This window comes from Castanea sativa, chromosome 8 (assembly GCF_040712315.1).
Source record: "Castanea sativa cultivar Marrone di Chiusa Pesio chromosome 8, ASM4071231v1".
Taxonomy (NCBI): domain Eukaryota; kingdom Viridiplantae; phylum Streptophyta; class Magnoliopsida; order Fagales; family Fagaceae; genus Castanea; species Castanea sativa.
In genome coordinates, this window is record NC_134020.1 from 27,061,429 (window position 1) to 27,084,697 (window position 23,269).

The 23,269-nt window shown below is 37.8% G+C and overlaps 1 protein-coding gene across 3 annotated transcripts; it reads right to left on the reverse strand.

Annotated features, from left to right (window-relative positions):
* Positions 1-3,611: 3,611 nt before the first annotated feature.
* Positions 3,612-11,844, reverse strand: LOC142606599 (uncharacterized). 3 transcript variants are annotated; one of them, XM_075777915.1, is made up of 4 exons: positions 11,516-11,844; positions 7,339-8,434; positions 4,671-4,787; positions 3,612-4,540 (listed from the first exon to the last, which is right to left on the reverse strand). In XM_075777915.1, exons 2-4 carry the CDS (start codon positions 8,425-8,427, stop codon positions 3,827-3,829), a joined length of 1,920 nt encoding a protein of 639 aa, XP_075634030.1. In that variant the 5' UTR covers positions 8,428-8,434; positions 11,516-11,844; the 3' UTR covers positions 3,612-3,826. The 3 variants fall into 3 exon arrangements, with proteins under 3 accessions (XP_075634030.1, XP_075634029.1, XP_075634031.1); XM_075777914.1 differs by having other exon boundaries at positions 11,631-11,759; XM_075777916.1 differs by lacking the exon at positions 11,516-11,844 and adding an exon at positions 10,744-10,952.
* Positions 11,845-23,269: the final 11,425 nt, after the last annotated feature.

Consider the following 23,269-nt stretch of genomic DNA (forward strand, 5'->3'; position numbering starts at 1 on the left):
ACCGTAGGGACCATTTTACCAAAACATGTATAATCCTTATTACTTTGATGAATGAAACTCTTGCATGCCTGTTTCGACTTTTCCGCAATCTCATTGTAAAAAGGTTTTCCAAGTTTCTCAAGCAAGCAAATTGGCATCATATAATACATTTACATATCTAAGGAACTTTCTTTGTTTTAAAAGCACTCCCCCAACACCATCACTACACTAAAATAAATCTGTACTGAATTTAATTGTGTTGTGCCTTTCCTTTCTTCTTCTTCTTCTTCTTCACAAATGCCAAGGTATAAGTACTACGTAATGAGTACCTGAATTTCTTCTTCTTTGCTATATTCGTACTCAAACCCTTGTTAGCTAGAGACCAACTACACAAACAACCGAATTAACTACCTTCCTAAAAAAGGGCAAAATATTATAGGTACAAAAGCAAAGTGAGAGACTTTGTAAGTTTGAAAGGAAAGTACCCTAGCTAGGTACAATATGGGGGATGGGTGTAGTTGTAAAATTAATTGATGGAGAGAGAGAGAGAGATCAGTCATCAATGTGCAAGTGCAACTACATCACATGCATGCAAAAGACAATTCCTTTGCCTCGGGCCAACCCACCATCGATCCATTTGTACCTTCATTGGTAGCTCTTATTCATTTGGAAAATTGATGAACAATTATTAAAGTTCGTGTCTTCACCAAACTTACCAAATGGCTCTCCATAAAATTATTTTTACTGCTCCAAATTATTAATAAAGACACATACCTATGTGAATTTTATATTAAAGCATGCAACAACTCACAATATCTATGTGGATTTACAGGGAAGGAACAAGAATTTTCACCTATAAAGGTAGTAGGAGTACAATTAATACTATAAATTTAGAGTTAGGGGGGGGGGGGGGGGTCATTGAATATACATATAATTTTAGAGGTTAAGAATTTTTAAAAATCATTCTAACAGTCTCATTTGTAAAGACCAAAAACCAATTGCTCACTTTTGTTAGAGCATTTTTGAGAGTTCATAACCTCCTCAAGGCACAAGGTAGTTTAGCCCTTTTTATGGAATTTAAACTTTGAACTAGGGTTCGTTTGTTGAAACTGCCAAGTCCTTCACCCATGTGGGTTAAAGAGAAATACATTATCCAGTCAAGGATTTTTTTTTAAGGTAGATAGTGGAGAAAGAGAGGAGACTTGGAATAATAAATATGGGTAACCACAAAAAATGCTATTATTTGTGGTAATCCTTGCAACATATTCTTTGTCTTATAAGACCTCTTTTATAAAAATAAAAAAATAAAAAATAAAGGAAAGAAAGAAGACTACCTGGCACTTCTTGGCATTTATAACGAAAATTACCAGAATTTAAATCTCCCCTTCTCTAACTATTGAGTTTTTTTTTTTTTTTAATTTGATAGTAAAAAAGATATTTAAACCTTAAATATTTCTGTTAAAAATAATAAAAATACTACATAAGTGATATAGCTCTTGACAACCATTAATATTTAGAACTTAGTAACATCTTATAAAAATTCACTCTTTTTGGAGATTATTCCCAATTTTCTTGACTAAAATGGTATATTATTGTATTGACAAGAGGAAATTGTCAGTTTGCCTCCATTTCTACATTTCTTTTGCTTTACATAGTACATACGTCTTTTTCAAAGATTACTCATGTTCTTAAATAGCAGTTGTTCTTTTGGAAAATACACAAATCTCAAGAAAATAATATAAATTTTTTTTCACCTATCTTAACATTTTTTATTTTCTAACATTGAAAAAAGTGTGGATTTTCTTTTAAATCAATTGTACCTTGTATGATAAACAAAATTGATAAAGACTTTCCTGAAAAGTATAAAGATTGTTCTTACTTTTTTTTTTTAGGCAATAACCAAATATTTTGAACCAACAACAAAAGAAAAATAAAATATAAATTAATTTTTTAGGATAAATGAGATATTCCAATTAAGAGCCTTATAATTTAATGAAAATTTTTAGTCTTCTTTATAAGAAAGTACCAAGAACCAAGGTTTGAGAATGGATTGTACAGCTTCTAACATCTACCTCAATTTTTAGGTTGTTTTATTAGATCGTAAAATAACGAAAGGACGTCTTCATGTACTCGATTATAAAAATTAAAAAAGGTATTTTGTTTTAAAGTACTCTTTTTTATAGGTTTAAAAAAAAAGTACTCTTCATGTACTCATGACATCTTCCTTCACACTTTCCTAGTTCAACCCACCCACCCCCAACAAAAACAAAACCAAAAAAAAAACAAAAAACAAAGAAATCATAGAATATAGGTTTTTTTTTTTTTTTGTCCTTCACCCAAACAATCATTTTCTCTCTTCTTCCCTTAATGCACTGCAAACTTTGATAACACATGGATTCTAACGGAAATAATGCGAAAATATATGTTGAGATCGTAAGCCCCTCATCAACTAACAAAGACGATTGGTGGATGACCTGAATTCTACTCTATTTTTTTTTTTTTTTCTTTTAAAACGAATAGAGCAATTTCATTGACTAAGCACAGCACAGCACAAAAAGAGGAGGGACTTCGAGAGGAAGCCAGCCTACAATCAAAATTTGAAGGGCCCATTTTCCCAGCAGATGGGAAACTCTATCATATAATCTAGGGGCTTAAGAAAATAAATAAGACACCAAGTCCTTTGCTAACAACAATCATTCATCAATAACATCTGTAATAATCAAACAATGTGAATTAGAGTTTTGCATAGGAGCTTCAAAACAACGGAGACAGTCACCTTCAATCAACACCTTTGTAGTTACTATGGACTTAGCAACCTATAGTGTGCCTTCACCTTTGTAGTTACTATGGACTTGGCAACCTATAGTGTGCCTTTAAAGGCATTAGCCTCTGTTAGCACTGGGGTAGTGGATTCAGTTCTTGACATTGCTGCAGTTGTAACCTCCACAGCATTATATAGGCGACTAAACTATAGCTAGCTTGCATTTTTACACAGCAACAATACAGAGTCTGATGCGGGTGAGCTTTGAGCAATATTGTGTAAATTTCACCACTTTTTCTATTATGCGCCACTTATGTGAGTGCTCCAAGCGCTGAGCAGTAATCTGCTTATCATGAAAAAAAAAAAAAAAACCATTATTCACCCAGTGACTAGTGACTACCACCCTGTTTAGAGGACAAGACAACCCGAGTTCCCCAATTGGCTGGAGTGCCATCATGTTTTCTGAAAGTTAATGAATTTTGCAGCAAAACGATTCAAAGATCTGTAGACACGGCATTTCTGGGGCCTTTACGGTAATCATGCTAGAATGCATTTAAGCAATTAGATTATTTTGGTAGATGGACTGCAATTAGTAGCTAGTTTATGAGTAGGTGAAGATGCCTCAAGAGGGAACTACAACCCAATTTTTGCAATACCATCCTCTCTAGTTGCACGCATCTTCCAAATGAAGTCATTTTCTGTCCTCTGACAGAACAAAAACTTGAAGCAGGGACAAGAACACGGGAAGAAAAAGGAAGAAAATAGCTAACATCAAAGACCAAACATATGAGGGGGGAACAAGATTAAGAACTCCAAAACAAAATATTTTCTGCCTCACTAAGACCAGAGAACACAATAGTAATATGTCAGATTAATCACGAGGCGCCAAACTGAAAATGCCAGGTTAATTATTTGGAAATGATCGAGCAGACAACTCTTAACAATTTGGAGTCTTTTAATAAGTTCATTTTTTGGAACAGCCAAAGCCACTTCAGAATAATTATTGCTTTGCACAAATTCATGCATTAGATAAACTACGAACAACTGAAATGTGAACTACAAGTCTTCCCAGTTCTTGAGACTGATCTAGTAGCGATGCAGGGGTGGAAGGGGATGGTATTCAGGTAAAAGGCCGGTGGGAGGATGGGGATGGTATTCACGAAGAGGGTCTGTGGGTGTACGGAACTCATGCAGTGGTTGAGGGCCTGTCAGAGGTCGATACTCAATATGTGGTTCTGCAAAACGGTACTCAGATAGTGCACCTGTAGAATACAACGGATCACGGAACAAAGGACGCTCCCGGTACAAAAGGTAGGGATCCCGATTTAAAACATAGGGATCACGATATTCTATCCCATCTCGGTGCCTCAGTTCCAGATCTGAAAGCCGTCGATCATGATGCTCACTGAGTGGTTCCTGTCTGTAAGTACCCAACTCTGAGGCCCTCTCATAAACATATGATGGCAAAGGATGTGCAGGTCCCAAAGGTTGGGGTAAAGGTGGGGGTAGTGTCGCATGCACTAGGGAAGATGCAAGGGCCTCCCTTTCATAAACAGGCCTCTCACCATATAGGCGGCCTCCACCATAAGCATAGTGCCTCTCTTGCTCCCGACTGTGCAGTCGCTCCCGACTATGTCGCCTAATTCTTTTTCGGTCTCCAGAAGTGCGAGTTTCTGCCTTGTGCCGCCTGGCTCTTTTTCGGTTTCCAAAAGTGCGAGTTTCTGCCCTGGGACTTCTGCCAATCCCTTTGGACTCCGTAACTTTATGAGCAGATCGGAAAAGATTGCACAGGTTCTTCACCTATAACCAGTATATGATACAATCACTATCAACTAGCATAAAATGCAGGGAAGAAACCCAATCCATACTAGTATGATGCCACATAATTTTCTGTTCACATATCTTCCATAATTTGAAAACAAAATCAAACCTGTTCAGAGGTCAATTGACCATCGAATTTGTTCTTAGTGTAATAATTATCCTTGATGACCTTTTTAAACTTTTCCTCTGCCAGCGGCAAGCAATCCTCCAAAACAGTGAAGCGCACCTACCAGAAACAAATCTCAAATTTTCACACATTATTATTTCCTTAAACTTTCCACTATCATTCAAAACTAGGTAACTCATACCTAATGAGAATCATAATTTCACTGCAAGAAAAAAAAATATAAATAAAATAAAAGTCATAATTTCACTCCAATATATATATATATATATATATATATATATATATATATATATATATATATATTTTGTAAGTATAATTTCACTCCAATTTATATGAATGGATAATCAACATGCTATCCCATAAAACAAGACGATATGATGGAATACCTCCAATCATACAATATCATGACCACTATGGAAGGTACTGCAATACTATCCTAGGAGAAGTTCAACTAAATTGTAAGGCAAGAAAAAAAAAAATCCCTCTCATTCAAACCCTCCATGAAAAGCAATAGGCAATATTTTTGTTTTTTTTTTTTTTATAAGTGAAAAACAATAGGCAATTCGCTCCGTTTGTTTTGATGGAAAACCTTGTGTAAAAATAGTTTTTCATCTTTTCCAGTGTTTGGTAGCATAAAAAAAATGAATTAAGGAAAAACTATCTTTGGTCAACAGAAAAAGTATGGCTTACTTTTTAGATTGTTTTTCATTAAATTTTTTTGGAAAACAGCTCTATCTCATAACAAGCTAAATAAGGGAAGTTATGAGACTTTTTTAATTCATTAAAGGTTGCTACCAAACATAGGAAAATAAGATAGTTTTATAGAAAATACTTTTTGAAAAATGACTCATTTTCTATAGAAAATACTTTTTAAAATGAAACAAACAGAGCATTTGAGGGAAACAAAAACAAAATATTAAGAAAAAGAACACCATCACTAAGGCTGCTTCATAAATCCAACATAGTTCAAAAGGTAAGTGTTTCTGCTACTCCTTATTTCAATTCAGTTCAACTAAACCTTAATCCCAATTGATTATAGTCGCTCCCTAAACCCCATACTAAGTAGCATCTGACTAAATTTGCATCAGCCGTATATGGATTTATGGCATGATACTCTAAAAATCAAGGTCTGTTATATATATTTTGAGAAGTTGTATGTTACAATATATTAATATATCACCATAAATATGTAGACCACTACCATAGTTTTTTTTATAGCATCGACTATCACGGTTTTATGGTTACCATACTAAACCTAATATATTATTACATCGCCCCCAAGTTTCCTCCAAATGCACGGGAGTTGTTCAAGCATGATGCATATTCATCAAGTCCAACCAATGTTGAAACTTGACCTCATTGACTACCACGAGGCTTAGGTCCAGTGCGTCCAGTGCACTGGACCCATCGAGATGGTGACACATGTCCAAAAGTGGACATGTGTCATTATCTCAATGGATCCAGTGCATCTCGGCACTAGACCCAAACCTCACCTCAAAAAACAAAACTATGCTCTATGGTACTAAATGTTGGGCTATTAAGAATCAACATATTGATGAATAAAGCTAAAAATGAGAATATTAAGAAGGATAAGTGAAAATACATGGAAATATAGGATTCAAAATTATGAAATCCGTTTAAAAATAGGGGTGGGACCTATTGACGAAAAGATAAGGTTGAGTGGCTTGAGATGATTTGGCCATGTTCAGAGAAGAGCAATTAATGCATCAATAAGAAAACACAAGTTGATGCAAGTTAAGGGAACCAAAAAAAAAAGGTAGAGAAAGACAAAATAACATTAATAAAAGTAGTTAAAAACGACATGTCAATTAAGTAATGGATTCTATGACTTCGGATAAAATAGAATGGAAGAAAAAAATACATGTGGCTGACCCTAACTAATTTGTTGAGCATCTATAGCCATAGCCAACCCAAAACAATTTGGGATGAAGGTTTCTTATTGTTGTTATAACAATGTCAATCAGCTTAGCTAGTAAAGTCTATTGATCAAATCAAATCTTAACCATCTTAATGCTCCATTTGTTTCGACAAAAAATGTTTTCCTCATTTTCCAATATTTAGTGCAATAAAAAATCTTGGTTGATAAAAAGCATTTTCTAAAGTCAACGAAAACAAGTGAAAAATGTTTTTTTGGATTTATTCCCTCCATTTCTTTGTGTTGCCATTGTCGCCACCACTGCCCAACACATTCGCCACCACCGCCCAACACTGTCGCCGCTACTATTGCACCTACCACACCACAGGCCCCTCGACCACCACCACCCTACTCAAATGAAATATTAATGATTTTCCGTGCAAGCCAAACTCTATAAATGTTTTCAAAAGCATTTTTAGGGTTACAATCAAACACCGAAAAACAAACAAAGCGTAAATAAAGAATGAGTGGCTCAAGGGATAAAAGAGAGGTATGTAGCCCCCAAAGTGGCCTTTCTTATATAGCAAGAATTACTAAACCCTTCCAAGTGAACATACAAGAAGGAAAATTGCGGATTCCATTTACTTAGAAGCACTTTTCCTGTAAATTTAGAGTGAGGAACTAAAAGAAATAGCCTTCATATTCATGATATATCAATCATTTATCAATTAGACAAATTTTATACTAAGAAATTTACATTGTTTGATTGCTAACCTGAGCCGGGAATGCAGACTTGAAAGCCTTAGGCTCAATGTTATAACCCCCGGGTCCTGCGGCTTTGTAGACCCCATACATCAACCTCAAATCAAAATCATACAAGAACAACCTCATGCCTTCATAAATCTTTAGTACGATATCTTTCTTGTTTTCAGGCAACCCTAAGACCTTGTAGCGATAGCAATCCTTCTTTGTCTTTGAACTACACATGAATATCATTCCCATACTCTTCACCTTTTCCGTCGTCTTTCTTTTAGACGATTTTTGCTTGCCAATATCCTTAGCGACCTCTTCATTAGAACCATTCAAAGCCATCCTCCCCTTCTTGGTCTTCTTGTCAGATGATTCCAACTCGTTTGCACCTTTAGTGGTCAATGCATTGGTAACCCTAGCCATCCTTTTCCTTTTGCGACCCGTGTTTAAAGATTTTGGTTGCTTAGAATGACCAACGGCCACTTCATTAGAACCACTCGGAACCATATTCTTCCTTTCGCTAATTATGTCCAAAGATTCTTCTAGTTTCTTGTCATCTTGTGCCATCATTGCATTGATATTCCTCGAAGCCAATTTCTTCCTTCTGTTCCTTTTCTTCGGCTTTTTAATCTTTTCCTTAGAATCCCTTTCAATATCATCCTCATTCTTTACTTCCTTATCCATTTCTTCTTCATTCCTTACCTTTTCTTCATTATGTTCCTTTGTTACCATGTGTTCTTCCTTCTCTTCACCCTTCGCCTTAACCAATTCCTTGTCATTCAATGTCACCTCCTCATTCATTACCTCCTTATTCATTTCTTCTTTGTTTCTTACCTTTTCTCTTGTATTTTCATCATCATTTGCCTTTTCTACTATATGTTCTTCCTTATCTTCGTCCCCATGCCTAGCAACAATCATGGATTCTTCATCATTCACCTTCATTGGTTCACATTGAACCATCGTGCCCTCAGTCCCAATCGCAATGACGGATTCTTCACCATTGATCTTAGCAAGCTCACATACTACTATCTTAGTCTCAACACTTTTGGTCTTATCGAGCTTTTCAGTTTTTGATTCGGGGGTTAGAGCACTCTGACCATTAGTGTCATCCATGACCGCCCTGTATGATCACAAAGAAGGTATAATCATTGTTTTGGATATTGGACTGTTGAATGAACTGATTAAAGTGAGAGGATCAAGATTTAGAGGTCCGATCAAGGGTACGACCAAAGGCTTTTAGCGTCATAAATATTTTTTTTTAATTTATTCATAAGTAAAATAATAGTTATATAATTGAAGCGATAAGGACAAGAGAAGCTTTGGTCTAATGATTAGAGTTTTACTAAAATGATTATTAAGCTTAAGTTCAAATTGTATCATATATAAATTTGATTATAAAGCAATTGAAGGGGTACATCGGACCAAAAGACATGCCAACTATTAAACCAGTCCAACTCATTTGCCAATTCTCAAAATAATTTATATAATCATGTAACACTTTAAAGTTCTACAAATAAATTTTGTCCTCCACAATAACCTAATTATTAAAGGCATTGAGTGTTCTGAGTCCAACTAGCAACTTCAAAAGTGCCTAATGGGCCTCTAGTCGGAATCATGTTACTTGGAACAATGGTGGCCATATGGTTGACCAAATCAATTGTATCGATACTTCCCTAATTTTTTTTTCCTTTTCCTTTCTTTTTTTTTTGCTCGAAGGGGGGAAGAAGGGGGGGGTGGGGGGCGGGGGGCGTGGGGCATGGGTGAGAAAGGGGAGGTATAAGATAGGCTTATTTAGCTCATATAGAACTTCGACAATGATTACGGCATCCAAAGCCATTTTTAGTACATTATTAAGGTTGATACATGAAACATATCATTCAATTGCACAAAATTTCACTTTCTACCTGTAATTTAACCAACTACAAGCGTGACTCAAATTCTTTGTTTGCCTTGATCTCTTGCCTTGCCGTCATTGTTTCCCTCAAAAGCATAAAAGCTTCCAAGACATTAAGTTTATGTTAAACATTGTATCAAAGGGATCCACAGTCCCATAATAAAGCAACAACTAATTAAAAATAACACACCATCAAATTGAGGTGTCAAACTTCACAAATAGATTTGACTTCTCCCTTGTGGCCAAACAACCCCAAATCACTATCATATACCACTACCCTCCATAGATTCACAGCATTCAATGCCAAATCACCACAAACCCCACTGTGTAACTCACGAATGTGTCCTCCATGACAAAACAATCCCTCAACAACAACCAAACACCAAACTAGTCTGAAACTACCCCCACAAGTCACCAAATCCCCAGTAACTGCCAACACGCATTCAAGCCCACGCCAACACACATTCAAGCCCAGACCACCACCATCAAAATAAAAAATTACCCACTCACCCAAACCACTCCAAAACTAGCTTACGCCTTCAAATCCAGCCTTGCCACACCCAAACAATCACTCTTGCCAGCATAAAATAATGGCAAGACCATCCACCCCTCAAACGAATCAATCCAAATTCAAAGCCCCACCAAAAGCCCAAGACACCACCTCCTTTGTCGTTCAAACCATTGTGAAGCTCAACAATGCCGACACCACCAATCAAACCCATAATTGGCCTAACCTCACGACCCACAAAACCAAAGCTCCTAAACCAAGTTTAGGCTCAACATCACCACCACAATCGATGGCATTGAGATTTGGGGGGAGGAACTTGGTGGGGATTTTTGTTTTATCATTGGTGGTGGAGGTTAGTGAAGCCAATTTGTGGCTAGATGTCCCCAATGGTAGAGGGATGGTGGAGGTTTGGGTTTATTTGACCACAAGGAATGTGATATCTATTTAGGTTTGTGTTGTTTGACACCTTAGTTTGTGAGTTGGCGTTAATGTGTTATTTTTAATTAGCTGACACTTAATTATAGGACCAACCAGTCATATTGCTTGTAGGTGATATGCTTTCTTGTCAAACATAATACTACAATAAGCACGAAGACAACTAGAATTTCCGACAAGTCTTCTTTCTTATGACATCAAACCTACGGTTTTAAGTTAAGAAAGAAAAATAAAATGGAAACCCATTTAGTACAACTCGATCTTCAACAAATTCTAAACTAAGCTACATAAAGGCTTAATTTCAAATCATCAAAAACATACCAAGGGTTTAAACTTACTCAACTCATCATCTTGCACTTATCATGCCCCTAAGCTTCTTGTGATTTACCAAATTACCACTCATAACCCATTTTAACAATATAACCAATATCTTTACATTTAGTCATATTGTGTTTGCTATATGATCTTGATTATCTTTATCATCATCTTCTTTGTCATTCCTTAATGTTTTTAGGGATTGAAGTAAGGGGAAGAAAACATCGCAAGATATAGGTATGTGAATGGAGGAAGGCATTGATTAAAAAAGTCATACCTTTTAAATACACCTGCCTCCTCCTCTCCCCCAAATCTTAATCTCCCTCATCGTCTTCCTTGATATTTTTGGGAATTGATGGAAGGGAGGGTAATAGAAAGATATGGACTGCAAAAGCAGCCCAGGATTTATTCAAACACCCATGAATGTATCCATCACTCCTAATTATTTGATTCACTAATAATTCAATGAAACTTATTTCAATGTTCAGCCAACAAAACCAAATAAAATCAAATTACTCCATGATCACAATCCTTCTGCTAGGAGGACATAGATCAACAGTCCATAATCCTTTTAACAATGTCAGCAAGTCTTGGAAGGCTACTATGCCCCAAGCTCTTAACAATGTCAATTTTGCAAACTCATACCAAGGCTACTATAGATAGAAAACTCTATCCCAAGAACTTTTGAAAAACGCAGCTGGTATAACCATCACTATACACCATAATGCGTTTATCTAAAATCAACAGAAACATGGGAAGCGAAAATCCAAACACTAATATATATAGAAGAAAATCAAGCACAAGCCTGAAAATTGCTTAAAAAAAGCGAGAGCAACAATATTATGTGCTAATTGGAAAGCAAAACAAAAGAAATCTGAGGATTCACTAACTTCTATTTGGTCGCCGGGAAAGTCAACGAAAAGCACATTTCGTTTGTTTTGACACTATTTTCCCAGCAACCAAACAGACCACAGTTCCATCTGCTAGCAAACTATGAATCAAGCAAAAATCGCAGAACAAAAAATCAGATAGGAAAAAAATAGGCTGACCTGATTCCAAAATCGATTAGATGAGAAACCCTAACCCAGAATCACCAAAAGCCATTAAAATTATGCAATAATTTTGGGAGCATTAATCGGTGAGATAAAGAGAGCGAGGACTCACTCTACTGGCATCGATGAGAGTGGAAAGGCGAAGGAGCAGAGAGATAAGGGAAACGATTCAACAAGCTTGGGGAATCAAGGTCGGAGTGTTCGATGATATATAGTGAAAGACCTTGACTTGTTAAGGCGATTGTAGCCCCAAACGGTTCAAGCTGAATTTTTCAGTGTGAAATAGTTGTTATGGCGACTGTTAGGTTTTTTAAGGCGATTGGTATAGAATTGGTAAAGCCAAAATGAGATACACGTCTTTACTCTTTACTCTAGTCACTCTACCAAAAGCAATGAGACAAAATGATTTTGACTAATTAAGGGAGTAATAATACTATCTCCACGACATTTTAATAACAATATTACCTGATAGGCTGTTTTTTGTTATAATTTGGGCCTATCACTAACATCAGTTTTTTACCAATTAGTAATAATCTGTCATTTAAAATTTGTTATAAAAATACTGGGAACCTTGCATTTCTCATAAGAGAATGAGTAATGCTATATTCACAGCATTTTAATAATAAATCTCATGTGGTAGTCTAATAATAAAAATCGATCATTAAGAGCGGACATCATAAGTTGAAACTTTCTAAAAAAATCTCATGTGGTAGGTTGTTACTGGTTATAATTTAGGTCCACTACTTAGTACTTACATTACTTTTTTATCCACCAGTAATAGTTTGCCATTTAACATCACTATTGACACATAACACAATTTTTTCAGTTTAATCTCAAATTTTCTAAATTTTTTCCAAGTACAAGTGTATTATAGCACATTTTATACAAAAAGAATAAGCTAATCCCAAATGCATACTAGGAGCTAGAAAAATATGTGGTGTTAATTGTGAGTCCATTTAAAAGTGATTACCAATCACAATTTACCTCCTCAAGCATATTGTGAAAAAAATTTGTGTCGATAACAAATTAACTTTTGGCTATTCACGAGTCAAAATAAGGACTCCTTTAATACAAAATCTAGCATCTCTAATAGTACGAGCATCCATAAGTTTCGAGCTGGGTTTGTGCTTGACTAGATCACAATAGGGGGAGGAGAACAAAACTTGATGTCAACCGTTGAGGAACAACAACTCTAACGAACTGGGTTCTTCACAAGTGGTGGTCGGATTTGGTCAACATTAGCTAATGGTAAGGTGTGTTAGGAACATATGTCATCATGTATTGGCAAATCCTTTGACAAAACGCAATTTACTTATAATTGGGTAGATCTAAGATGTATTTAATGCTTCAAGAAACAAGATTTTAAGTTCAAGTGTTAAAACCAAGCAAGTCTATTCAAGAATCAAGTGATGAAATGCTGGTTTTTAAAGCTCGACAACTAGTATCTATCAAGATTTAAAAAGCTGTTTAAGTCCGAAACTCGACAGCTGCTCAATAGATAGGGTATCTATCGAGATTTATGAAAATCAAATTTTCAGCTCTGATTTCATTCCAATCCGTGAGTATGTGTTTAGGCTTTCTTTTCTCACAACCCTAAATGTATATAAGGATTATTTTAAGGGTCATCACAGTAAGCACAGTTGCATAAGTGTGAAGCAAAGTGTTGTTCTTGCAAATTGTGACTGAAAACCTAATTTGCCCTAGTTCTTCTTTCTTTTGAAGAAGCTGCTATGTTTGTACACCATAGAGTTTTGTGACCAAGGAGCTTTGTGATCTTCATCGTGTGATGAATTGAAGAACTTTGCAACTAACATCCTTCTCAAGTTGGTGATTGAGTCGCGTACTGGATTCCGCCCATCTATTGGTTAATCACGTACTGGGAGCCGTGCATTAAAAGGAGAGATTGTCACTACAGAACAAGTCCAATTGGGTATTGGGGTAAGGGTTCAACTGTAGATTAGTATAAGGTACTAGAATTCCTTTACTTGTAACTGCTTGTTGTGATAATAGTAAATTCTCAGGAGTGGTGACCTTAAAATCACCCAGTGGGGGTTTTTGCCTTGGAGATTTTCCCCATTCGAAAACAAATCATCTTGTCAACTTTATTTTTCGCCGCATTTTATTTTAGTTGGTGATTGGTTTGTGCTGCCACATATATTGCATATTAATTTGATTAATTAATAAACTTAGCTAATAAATCAGTTAATTCATCACAATGGGTCAATACATTCTTGGTCTATCAAAGTGTAACACCCCAAACCCATACCAAGGATTTAGATGCATGATCTGTCTTATAAATAATCAACATTTGCTATAATGGAACAAAGCATAATTAAATATCCACAAATAAGAATCAAACTATCAAGTCTTTCTTATAAAATCCATCAAACTAAACTTTAACAACAAAGTCTCCAAATACTATCTCAAATAATTTCAAGAATACTAAACTCACTATCCTAAGATAACATAATAAAACAGTCCATTAACTATCACAGCTCCAAAAGAAGTTTTCAAGCTATGGCTTCAATAATCTACCACCCAAAGAGATTTCATTGCTCTAATCTGAAAGGGTGGAGAAATGGGGTGACCAGAAGCTCAATAAGAGACTACATAATATAAGGATGTCTCTAAAAAACAATAGTATCATTAACAAAATATATAATCTTTACAAAACATTTACAAATAGTTTTAAAGTAATATAATATATTCTATAAAACTGTTAGAAAGGAAACATTTAATCATAATACTGAAATCAGTAAATAAAATAGTAACCACTTTAGTTAGCAAAAAATACACTAAATAGGTAGAAACAATATAATATAAAAATAAATAATTTTCCACTTATAAAGGCCAACAACAATAAAAAAATAGTTCGATATGAAAAACATTAGTCAAACAAAGACACAAACTGTTAAACACTTCGTGAGTGATTCCCATGAGAAACAATAACAATAATCTCAAAGACGCAACACTAGCTCCAAAGAGTAAACAGTAACACTGGCTCTAAAGAGCAATGATAGCGTTGCACCACACCACAATAACACTACATCTACCAATGACCAACACTTAACCCTATTGTGGCAAAGATTGCAGGCTGTCTAGCTGACCATTTGAAAACATTCTCACTTTATTATAATATTGTCAATATAAATCATATATGTATACCTTTTCAAAAATATAGTTTTTGAGTCATTCTTACATATACAGTTTCAAAGAAACTTACAAGAAATAATAAAATTCATGTATGTATAAAGTATTGACAATGATATAAGATTTTGAAACTTCACTTTTGCAAATATATATATATATATATATATATATATATATATATATATATATATAGATATATATAGACATGTCATCATGTTTTGAAGTCCATTTACCTCTAATTGCTAAACCAAGTTTCAGTTCAATTGTCCAGAACGATGTCAACTAGGACCTAATTAATGATCAAATAACTCAATAAGGGCAGGTTTCAAACAACCCAAAAAATCCTCTTATAAAACTTTTCCTTAATCACTGTAAAGATTTCGCAATATTAAATCAAACATAGCTTTCTAATATACATCATATCTATTCTAGATTTTATATAATTGTAGTGTATTCCCTAAAACTACAATCCGTTATACCTATATATGTGTATGTATGTATGTATGTGTACACCATCTGATTACCACCCTAGGACATCTACAAGTGCTTAACTTATATAGGATGTGATGCTACTCCATGTACATGTATTAGGATCTGTTTCAAAATAAAATAAAATATTGCCTGTCTATAATAACACTTCCATGATAACCTCCACTCCTATGCAACTGTCAGTGTAAGTCTAAGACTTCCAAGCAGCCTAGAGACGAAGGTTCCTTAATCAAAGACATGTTCAAAGATATCAATAAGGCATGCATAAACAGATGTTTACCTCAATACAGAAGAATTTGTTGGCTGCCTCTAGCAGTGCCACAGTCTTCTATCCTTTCAATTATAAGAAACCCTAATTCTCTACTCTTAATCTTTTATACGCTAAGCACTGACTCTTTTGTTTTTTTATTCACTCATATAAAAGAGAGACCCAACAACTTAAATATTGATGAGGAGTTGTGAAAAACAACCAACTCCAGAACGTCCACGGTCATCCATGCCAGGGGTTGTCCACAAGAAAGCACACGTCCACAGGAAAGCACATGGACGACCCACGATACTTAAAAAATTCCAAGTATCATTCCCTTATTCAAATAACCATGGGTTATGATTCCAAGGCGTGAGCAATACTTGGTTTCACCAGTGTAACTTCCATTCAAAAAATTAACTGTCAACAGCAGTTGTAAAAGAATGAAATATAACTCCCGTGGCAGTTGTAGAAGTTACCTTGACCCTCTGATCTCCTAAAAATATGGGAGAAGTTACGAATCTAAATAACTGTTTTTGGGGCACAGTATATAAATGCCCATACAGGCCTAGCAAAGGTACGTTTTTTGGACACTTCCTAAAAACTTGGAACTCCAAAATTTAAAAGAGAAACTAACTTTGGCATCGGAGGGTTTTTGGACGGCGACCCCAATCACCTTTGATTATTGTTCTTTCTTTTCAGACCATCAAGACAACCAGTAGTCCTTTCAAATTCGAAGCATCCAGCCTACTGATTTTCTTCGCATCATCAGTTGGCGCCGTCTGTGGGGAAAAGTGTTATTTTTGTTCGATTATTTGTTTTTAGCGATTCGCATTTCCCAGATAAAAGGCTAAATGGTTTGGACAAGATCGAGGGCTACAAGCCCAAGCCACCAAGAGAGTAGGGATGCATCAAGTAATCCCCACCGCGATCGTCAGTTAGCGCCTGTCATGCAACCTCCTTCCATTCAACATATACAATCTATGGCTGTCGCTATGGCAGAATTAACCCGTCAAAACCAAGAGTTGAATAGGGAGATCAATTTAAGGAGGCAGCACCATGAAAGGCATGCGGAAGGGCAAGCCCAAAGTCAAGAGGGTAGAGGAGAGAACGTTGAGTCTGAGAATCAGTCAAGGGGTACTGCTTCAAGAATAGTGCCACATTTGGAGAGGGAGATGGACTAGATGAGAAAAGCTATGGATGAAATGAAGGAGAATATGAGACGGGCGAACCCTGTGGATGACTTAGTTCACCAAACAGACTCCCCTTTCACGGCTTCCATTAATAGTCATCCCCTACCCCCGAAGTTCAAAATGCCTTCCTTGGATTCATATGATGGAACTCGTGACTCGTGTGATCACATCATTACCTTCAAGACTACCATGCACCTTCAAGGGGTTCCGGACGAGATTATGTGTAGAGCATTCCCTACCACACTTAAGGGACCAGCGCGGGTGTGGTTCAGCAAAATGCCCCTAAACTCTGTGGGCTCATTTGAGGAATTGAGTAAGTTGTTCGTCAATAATTTTATTAAAGGACAACACCACAAGCGTTCTTCTTCCAGTTTGCTAACTATAGAGCAAGGGAAGAATGAAAGTTTACGGTCCTTTATTACCCGGTTCAACAGAGAAGTCTTGACGATGGATGAAATGGACAATAAGTTGTTATTGGTCGTATTCCATAATGGGGTCAACTCTAACTTGTTCATTCATAAGCTCTACAAGTAGGAACCACAAACTATGGTCGAACTCGTCAATTCGGCCTAAAATTTCATGAATGTTAAGGACGCGATCATAGCCAAGAAGAGGAAGAGAGCAGAGCGTTCGGAAGCGGGTCACCCGCATCATCCAGATCAAGATCCTCGTCCAAAGAAGGCTCGGACAGAAGAGAAAAAAGATGGTAAGAAGGTGAGTTCCTCAGCGAGAAATCAGCAATACACTCCCCTGAATACGTCACTAGAGCAAGTGCTTATGCAAATCATGGATGATCTGTCCTTGAAGTGGCTAGAGAAGATGAAAGGAAATCCTAACAAGCGCAAGAGGAACAAGTATTACTGCTTTCACAAAGACCATGGCCACAACATGGACGAGTGTTTGATTTAAAGCAGCAGATAGAGAATCTTATCAGGCAAGAGAAGTTGGGGAATTTCCTTGGAAGAGACCAAAAAGACGAAAAGCTGAAGGCCAAGGTGGAAGAATCATTATGACCCCCACTTGGAGAAATAAAAGTTATTATAGGAGGAACCTCGGCAACTCAGTCGACCAAATCAAGGAAGACATATCTGAAGGTGGTGCAAAACGTCCAGTTGTCTTGACGATTTCCCAGGACGAGGGAAGCTGACGAGCAAGCCATCACATTCATGGACGAGAATGCTGAAAGAGTTCACCACCCCCACGACGACGCGATTGTCATTACCTTGCTCATTGTCGATTATACGACCAGGAGGGTGTTGGTAGACAATGGCAGCTTGGCGGACATTTTGTATTACCCCGCCTTACAACAAATGAGGTTAGGATGAGATCAACTTCGACTAATGAATTCGCCATTAGTGGGATTTGGAGGAATGAAGGTGCAGCCTGTCGGCACCATTTTATTACTGGTGGTGGTTGGAGCGTATTCGCAGCAGATAACCAAAGAGGTAAACTTCCTTATTGTTGATTATCCATCATCATATAATGCTATTATTGGAAGGCCAACTTTGAATAGTTGGAACGCGGTGACCTCTACCTACCATTTTTCCGTCAAATTCCTGACCGAGCATGGAGTGGGTCAAGTACAAGGAGACCAGTTAGCTGCCAGAGAGTGCTACTTAGCCATGTTGGCAATGGACGAGCACGTGCAGACAATGAGCATAGACGAGAGAAGGATTACAGTGGAACCTACTGAGGTGTTTGAAGACATCCCTCTGGATGAGAGCAGCCCCAAGAAGTTCACTAGAATTGGGACAAGTATGGAAAGGGAGACAAAGCATGCTCTGGTCCAATTCTTGAAGAAAAGCCTTGATGTCTTCATGTGGAGTCATGAGGACATGTCGGGTATTGACCCAAGTGTCATTACCCATCGTTTGAATGTGTATCCTTACTCCAAACCTGTGCGTCAGAAGAAGTGAGATTTTGCTCCTAAGTGAGATAATGCCATCAAGAAAGAAGTCCAGAAGTTGATTACCGTGGAGTTCATCTTAGAAGTTTATTATCTAGACTGGTTGGCAAATGTAGTCATGGTAAAGAAGGCCAACGGTAAATGGCGGATGTGCGTGGACTTTACTGACTTAAACAAGGCTTTTCCCAAGGACAGTTATCCATTGCCACGCATTGACCAATTGGTGGACTCAATGGCAGGTCACAAACTGCTGTGTTTCATGGACGCCTTTTCAGGCTACAACCAAATAAAGATGGACGAGACAGATCAAGAGAAAACTTCTTTCATTACTAGCCAAGGGTAATTTTGCTATAAGGTAATGCCTTTTGGCTTAAAGAACGCAGGGGCGACTTACCAAAGACTAGTTAACCAAATGTTCCGTCCTCAAATCGGACGGAATGTGGAGGTTTGCGTAGATGATATGCTAGTAAAGAGTTTGGACGAGGAGAAGCATCTTAACGACCTTCAAGAAACCTTTGACACACTTCGGCGGGATAACATGAAATTAAATCCAAGCAAGTGTGCTTTTGGAGTTTCATCAGGGAAGTTTTTGGGGTTCATGGTTTCACATAGAGGAATTGAGGCGAATCCAGACAAAATCCAGGTGATACTAAGTATGGAACCACCGAAGAACATCAAAGAAGTCCAGTCTCTTACCGGACGGGTTGCCGCCCTTAACAGGTTTGTTTCGAAAGCTACTGACAAGTGTTTGCCATTCTTTAAAGTCCTCAAAAAGGCATTTGAGCAAACGAACGAGTGTCAGAAGGCCTTCTAAGATCTGAAGACATACCTCACCACGGCACCATTGCGAAGCCCGTCCGTACTTGGTGAAGAATTATACTTGTATTTGGCGGTGTCCTCACATGCAATGAGCTCGACATTGATCAGAGAAGAAGGGAGGATCCAAAAGCTGGTCTATTATACAAGTTAGGCGCGAAGAGCAACGGAAGGACGATATTCGATGACGGAGAAGCTAGCCTTTGCTGTGATCACAGCTTCTCAGAAGCTAAGGCACTATTTTCAAGCTCATGTTATTAACGTCCTAACAGATCATCCCCTAAAGAAGGTGATGAACAAGTTGGAGGCAACAGGATGACTAATCCAATGGGCAGTTGAGCTTAGTGAGTTTGATGTCAGGTACCAACCAAGGAGCGCGATAAAAGCACAAGCATTGGCGGACTTCATTGCGAAATTCACTCCCGGTCAAGACGATCTGGACGAAAGGACTCAAAGGTGGATTTTCAATGTAGATGGCTCGTCCACATTATACGTAGGAGGGATTGGAGTAGTACTAAAATCCTCGGAGGGAGACAAGTTAGAATATGCGGCCCGTTTGCAGTACCAAACTACCAACAACGAAGCTGAATATGAGGCTTTCTTCAAAGGGCTAGAATTGGCTAAGTCTTTAGGGGCAGAGTCAGTAGTGGTTAAAGGAAACTCTCAATTAGTTATTGATCAAGTAAATAGAATATGTGAAGCTAAGGAAGATAGAATGAAAAAATATCTCAACAAAGTGAAGCGGCTCGTCCAGAAGTTTAAAGAAGTGAGATTTGTTCAACTCCTAAGGGAGGAAAATATGGAAGCGGATGCCTTGGCGAGGGCAACTTCGGCAGGAGGAGTTATGGATGAATGTGACAAGGTCCAATACACACCGAGTATAAGCCTTCTAGAAATACAGCAAATAAGAGGAAGAGAAGATTGGATGAGTCCAATAATTGTCTATCTCAAGGAGGGAAGGCTTCCAGAAGATAAGGACGAGGTACTATATAAGCGAGGCTACTCCCAGCCCTACCTAAGGTGCCTAGCTCCGAACAAGTCAAACTATGTATTGAGGGAGGTCCACGAAAGGGCATGTGAAAATCACTCGGGAGTGAGATCACTAGTCCATATGGTCGTCCGTGCAGGCTACTACTAGCCTACTATTCAAGCAGATGCTAAGGCTTATGTCAAGGTGTGTGATCAGTGTCAACGCTATAGTAACATCCCTAGACAGCCATTGGAGTACCAGACCCCAATGATGACCCCATGACCCTTTGCACAATGGGGACTGGATATTCTAGGTTCTTTCTCCCTAGGAACCAGACAAATGAAATTTTTGGTATTAGGGATTGACTACTTTACCAAGTGGGTGGAGGCTGAACCTCTTGCAAAAATCACTCAACAAAATGTTAAGAATTGTGTTTGGAAGAATATTCTATGTAAGTTCGGAGTGCCTAGGGTACTAGTATCTGATAACGGACAACAGTTTGACAACGCACCTTTTAGGGACTTTTGTGAACAGTTTGGAATCAAGAATCACTATTCCTCACCCTCTCACCCACAGGCGAATGGACAAGCAGAAGTAGCAAACCGATCCCTGCTAAAAATCATCAAGACTCGACTCTAGGAGGCAAAGGGGATATGGCTAGATGAATTGCCAGGTGTTCTTTGGGCCTACAGGACAACTGTGAGGACCCCAACAGGAGAAACCCCCTTCAAGCTAGCCTACAAAAGCGAAGCAGTCATACCTGCAAAAGTTCCTATGGCTAACCATCGAGTAATGAAGTATCAGGAGAAAGAAAATGAAGAACAATTTTGTCTTGACCTCGATCTCATTGATGAGGTAAGGATGGATGCGGAGCAAAGGACAACTAGATACAAGAATCTTATGGCTAGGCAGCATGCTGCCATGGTAAAACCCAGGCACTTCAACGTTGGGGACCTCATTCTTAAAAGGGTCTCCTTGGCAACAAAGAACCCAGCTCATGGAAAATTAGGACCCAATTGGAAAGGAACCTATAGGGTAATTAACTGCAAGAGGCAGGGGTCGTACTATTTAGAAGCTCTGGACGGACAAAAATTAAAGCATCCCTAGAGCGTGGAGCACCTAAGGAGGTACTATCAATGATGCACTTGGGCAAGAATTACCAGGAACGAGAGTTATGGACGAGGTTGCAGCCGTGGTCTATGTATTTACTCATGTTTACTCATGTTTATTATCATGTGTTTTTACTACTACTATTGTGTTTTAAGAATAAAGGTGCACTAGTTTTTAAACTTTTGCACCTTCTACAGACAACTTTATGAAAGAAAAGGTTGTATACATAAGTATTTTCCTAAGGCACTAGCTTTTAAGAAGGGCCATATATGTGGACGACGTTTATGTAATAATATGGTTTGGATTTCCAATGTATTTAATGCATAAATCTAATTTCCATAATGATACTCACAAGAAGGCAAAAGCCTAAGACGAATGAAAATCTCTGGACGCAGAGATGAAACGTTCATAAGCTTTCCTCGAAATGAGAATAAAGTAACAAAAATGAGCTAAGGCACACTCGTCTGAAAAGACAAACGAGAAAGTCTATACTCGTCCAAAGAAAAGGATGGTAAGAAACTGTAATTATAAGAATAATGCCCAAGTAGTGGACAAGAAAAAGCACATGATGGGTATTTGGGCCATGGACGAGCAACCGGCCAAGACGTTCCCATAGTAAAAATCTCCATCGCCACTATTAGGACGAGCTACACTTGTACAATTTCTATGGCAAGTAAATCACCAATACACAAGTGGGTCGTCCACACACACACACACACACACACACACACACACACACACACACATATATATATATATATATAAGAGATGGACTACCCTCCAAACAAGGGAAGTGGGTAAACTCCTAAGAAGCTAGGAACAAAAAAAAAATAATACTGTTAGCACACTTGTCCATACAATAACATGCAAATCATAGAAAATGAACATTCACCAATCAGTCTTGGGGGGTAGACGACCATCGTCCTAAAACCCTTAAAGTAAAAGCATAAGCAAACAACTGTTTGGAAACTCGTCTCAAATATCCTGGACGAGTAAAATGTACTTGGGTAAATTTCAGATGGTCCTAAACAATGGACCTCTTAAAAAACAGGAAAGAGAAAAAAAAGAAAATAACTTTTTCCAATACGAAATTCTACTAAGCATCTCTAGTTTTAGGGTCATCTTGAGCAGGCTGGGTGGTGGCATCATCCTCGACATTGACATCGTTTGAGCCTGTTTGGAGGAGGGAACTTGTAGCAGCACCAATGTTGAGTTTGATAGTGCTAAAGTCAACCCTAGGGAAATTTTCTATGGCATCCATTTTGAAATCCTCGAACCCCGCTGCATAATTGGTGTCTAGCAAGTTAGTAAATTCCTTGGATGCTCTAAACTCCATCACAGCATCGTCTTTGGCCTTTTTGAGAAGGGAACTCAGCTTGTCGTTCTTCTTTTGAAGAAGGTCAAGACGTGCATATTTCTTGGCAGCATCAGATTTCAACTCCCCCACCAAAGTATTCAACCCTTTAACCTCGTCCTTGGCCTTGTTTGCCACCTCGGCCCAAGTTTTACAGTCACCTTTAATTTTTTCGATCCTTTTTTCAAGAAGGATCCTCGTCTTGTCCATCTCCGTGGCCTGTCTGGACGCAGCTATAAACTTCGACATTGCCTGCGTAGACAATTAAAAAGGTTCAAGAGGGAAAAATGACAATAATAATAGAAAATAATATTGCTAAAACTAAACGAGGCAAAGGTGCTTACCTTGAAAAGATCATGAACATTGAAGTGCTCGAACTCCCTTAAAGACATATCGTAGCACGCAACCATGTCCTCACTAGTTACAGCCTTTTGAAATCGTTCCCAAGCTAAGTCCTTATTCTCCAGTAGGTTCATAGGAATCCTTTGGGGAGGTTCGGACGATGTAGAAGCATGG

What these genes read in the sequence shown, in the direction of transcription:
- LOC142606599 (XM_075777914.1), bottom strand. An exon ending in AGTCTGCATTCCCGGCTCAG is followed by an intron (nt 4,788 to 7,338) that starts GTTAGCAATCAA and finishes TGTTTCTGGTAG; the next exon opens with GTGCGCTTCACTGTTTTGGA. An exon ending in GTCAATTGACCTCTGAACAG is followed by an intron (nt 4,541 to 4,670) that starts GTTTGATTTTGT and finishes TACTGGTTATAG; the next exon opens with GTGAAGAACCTGTGCAATCT.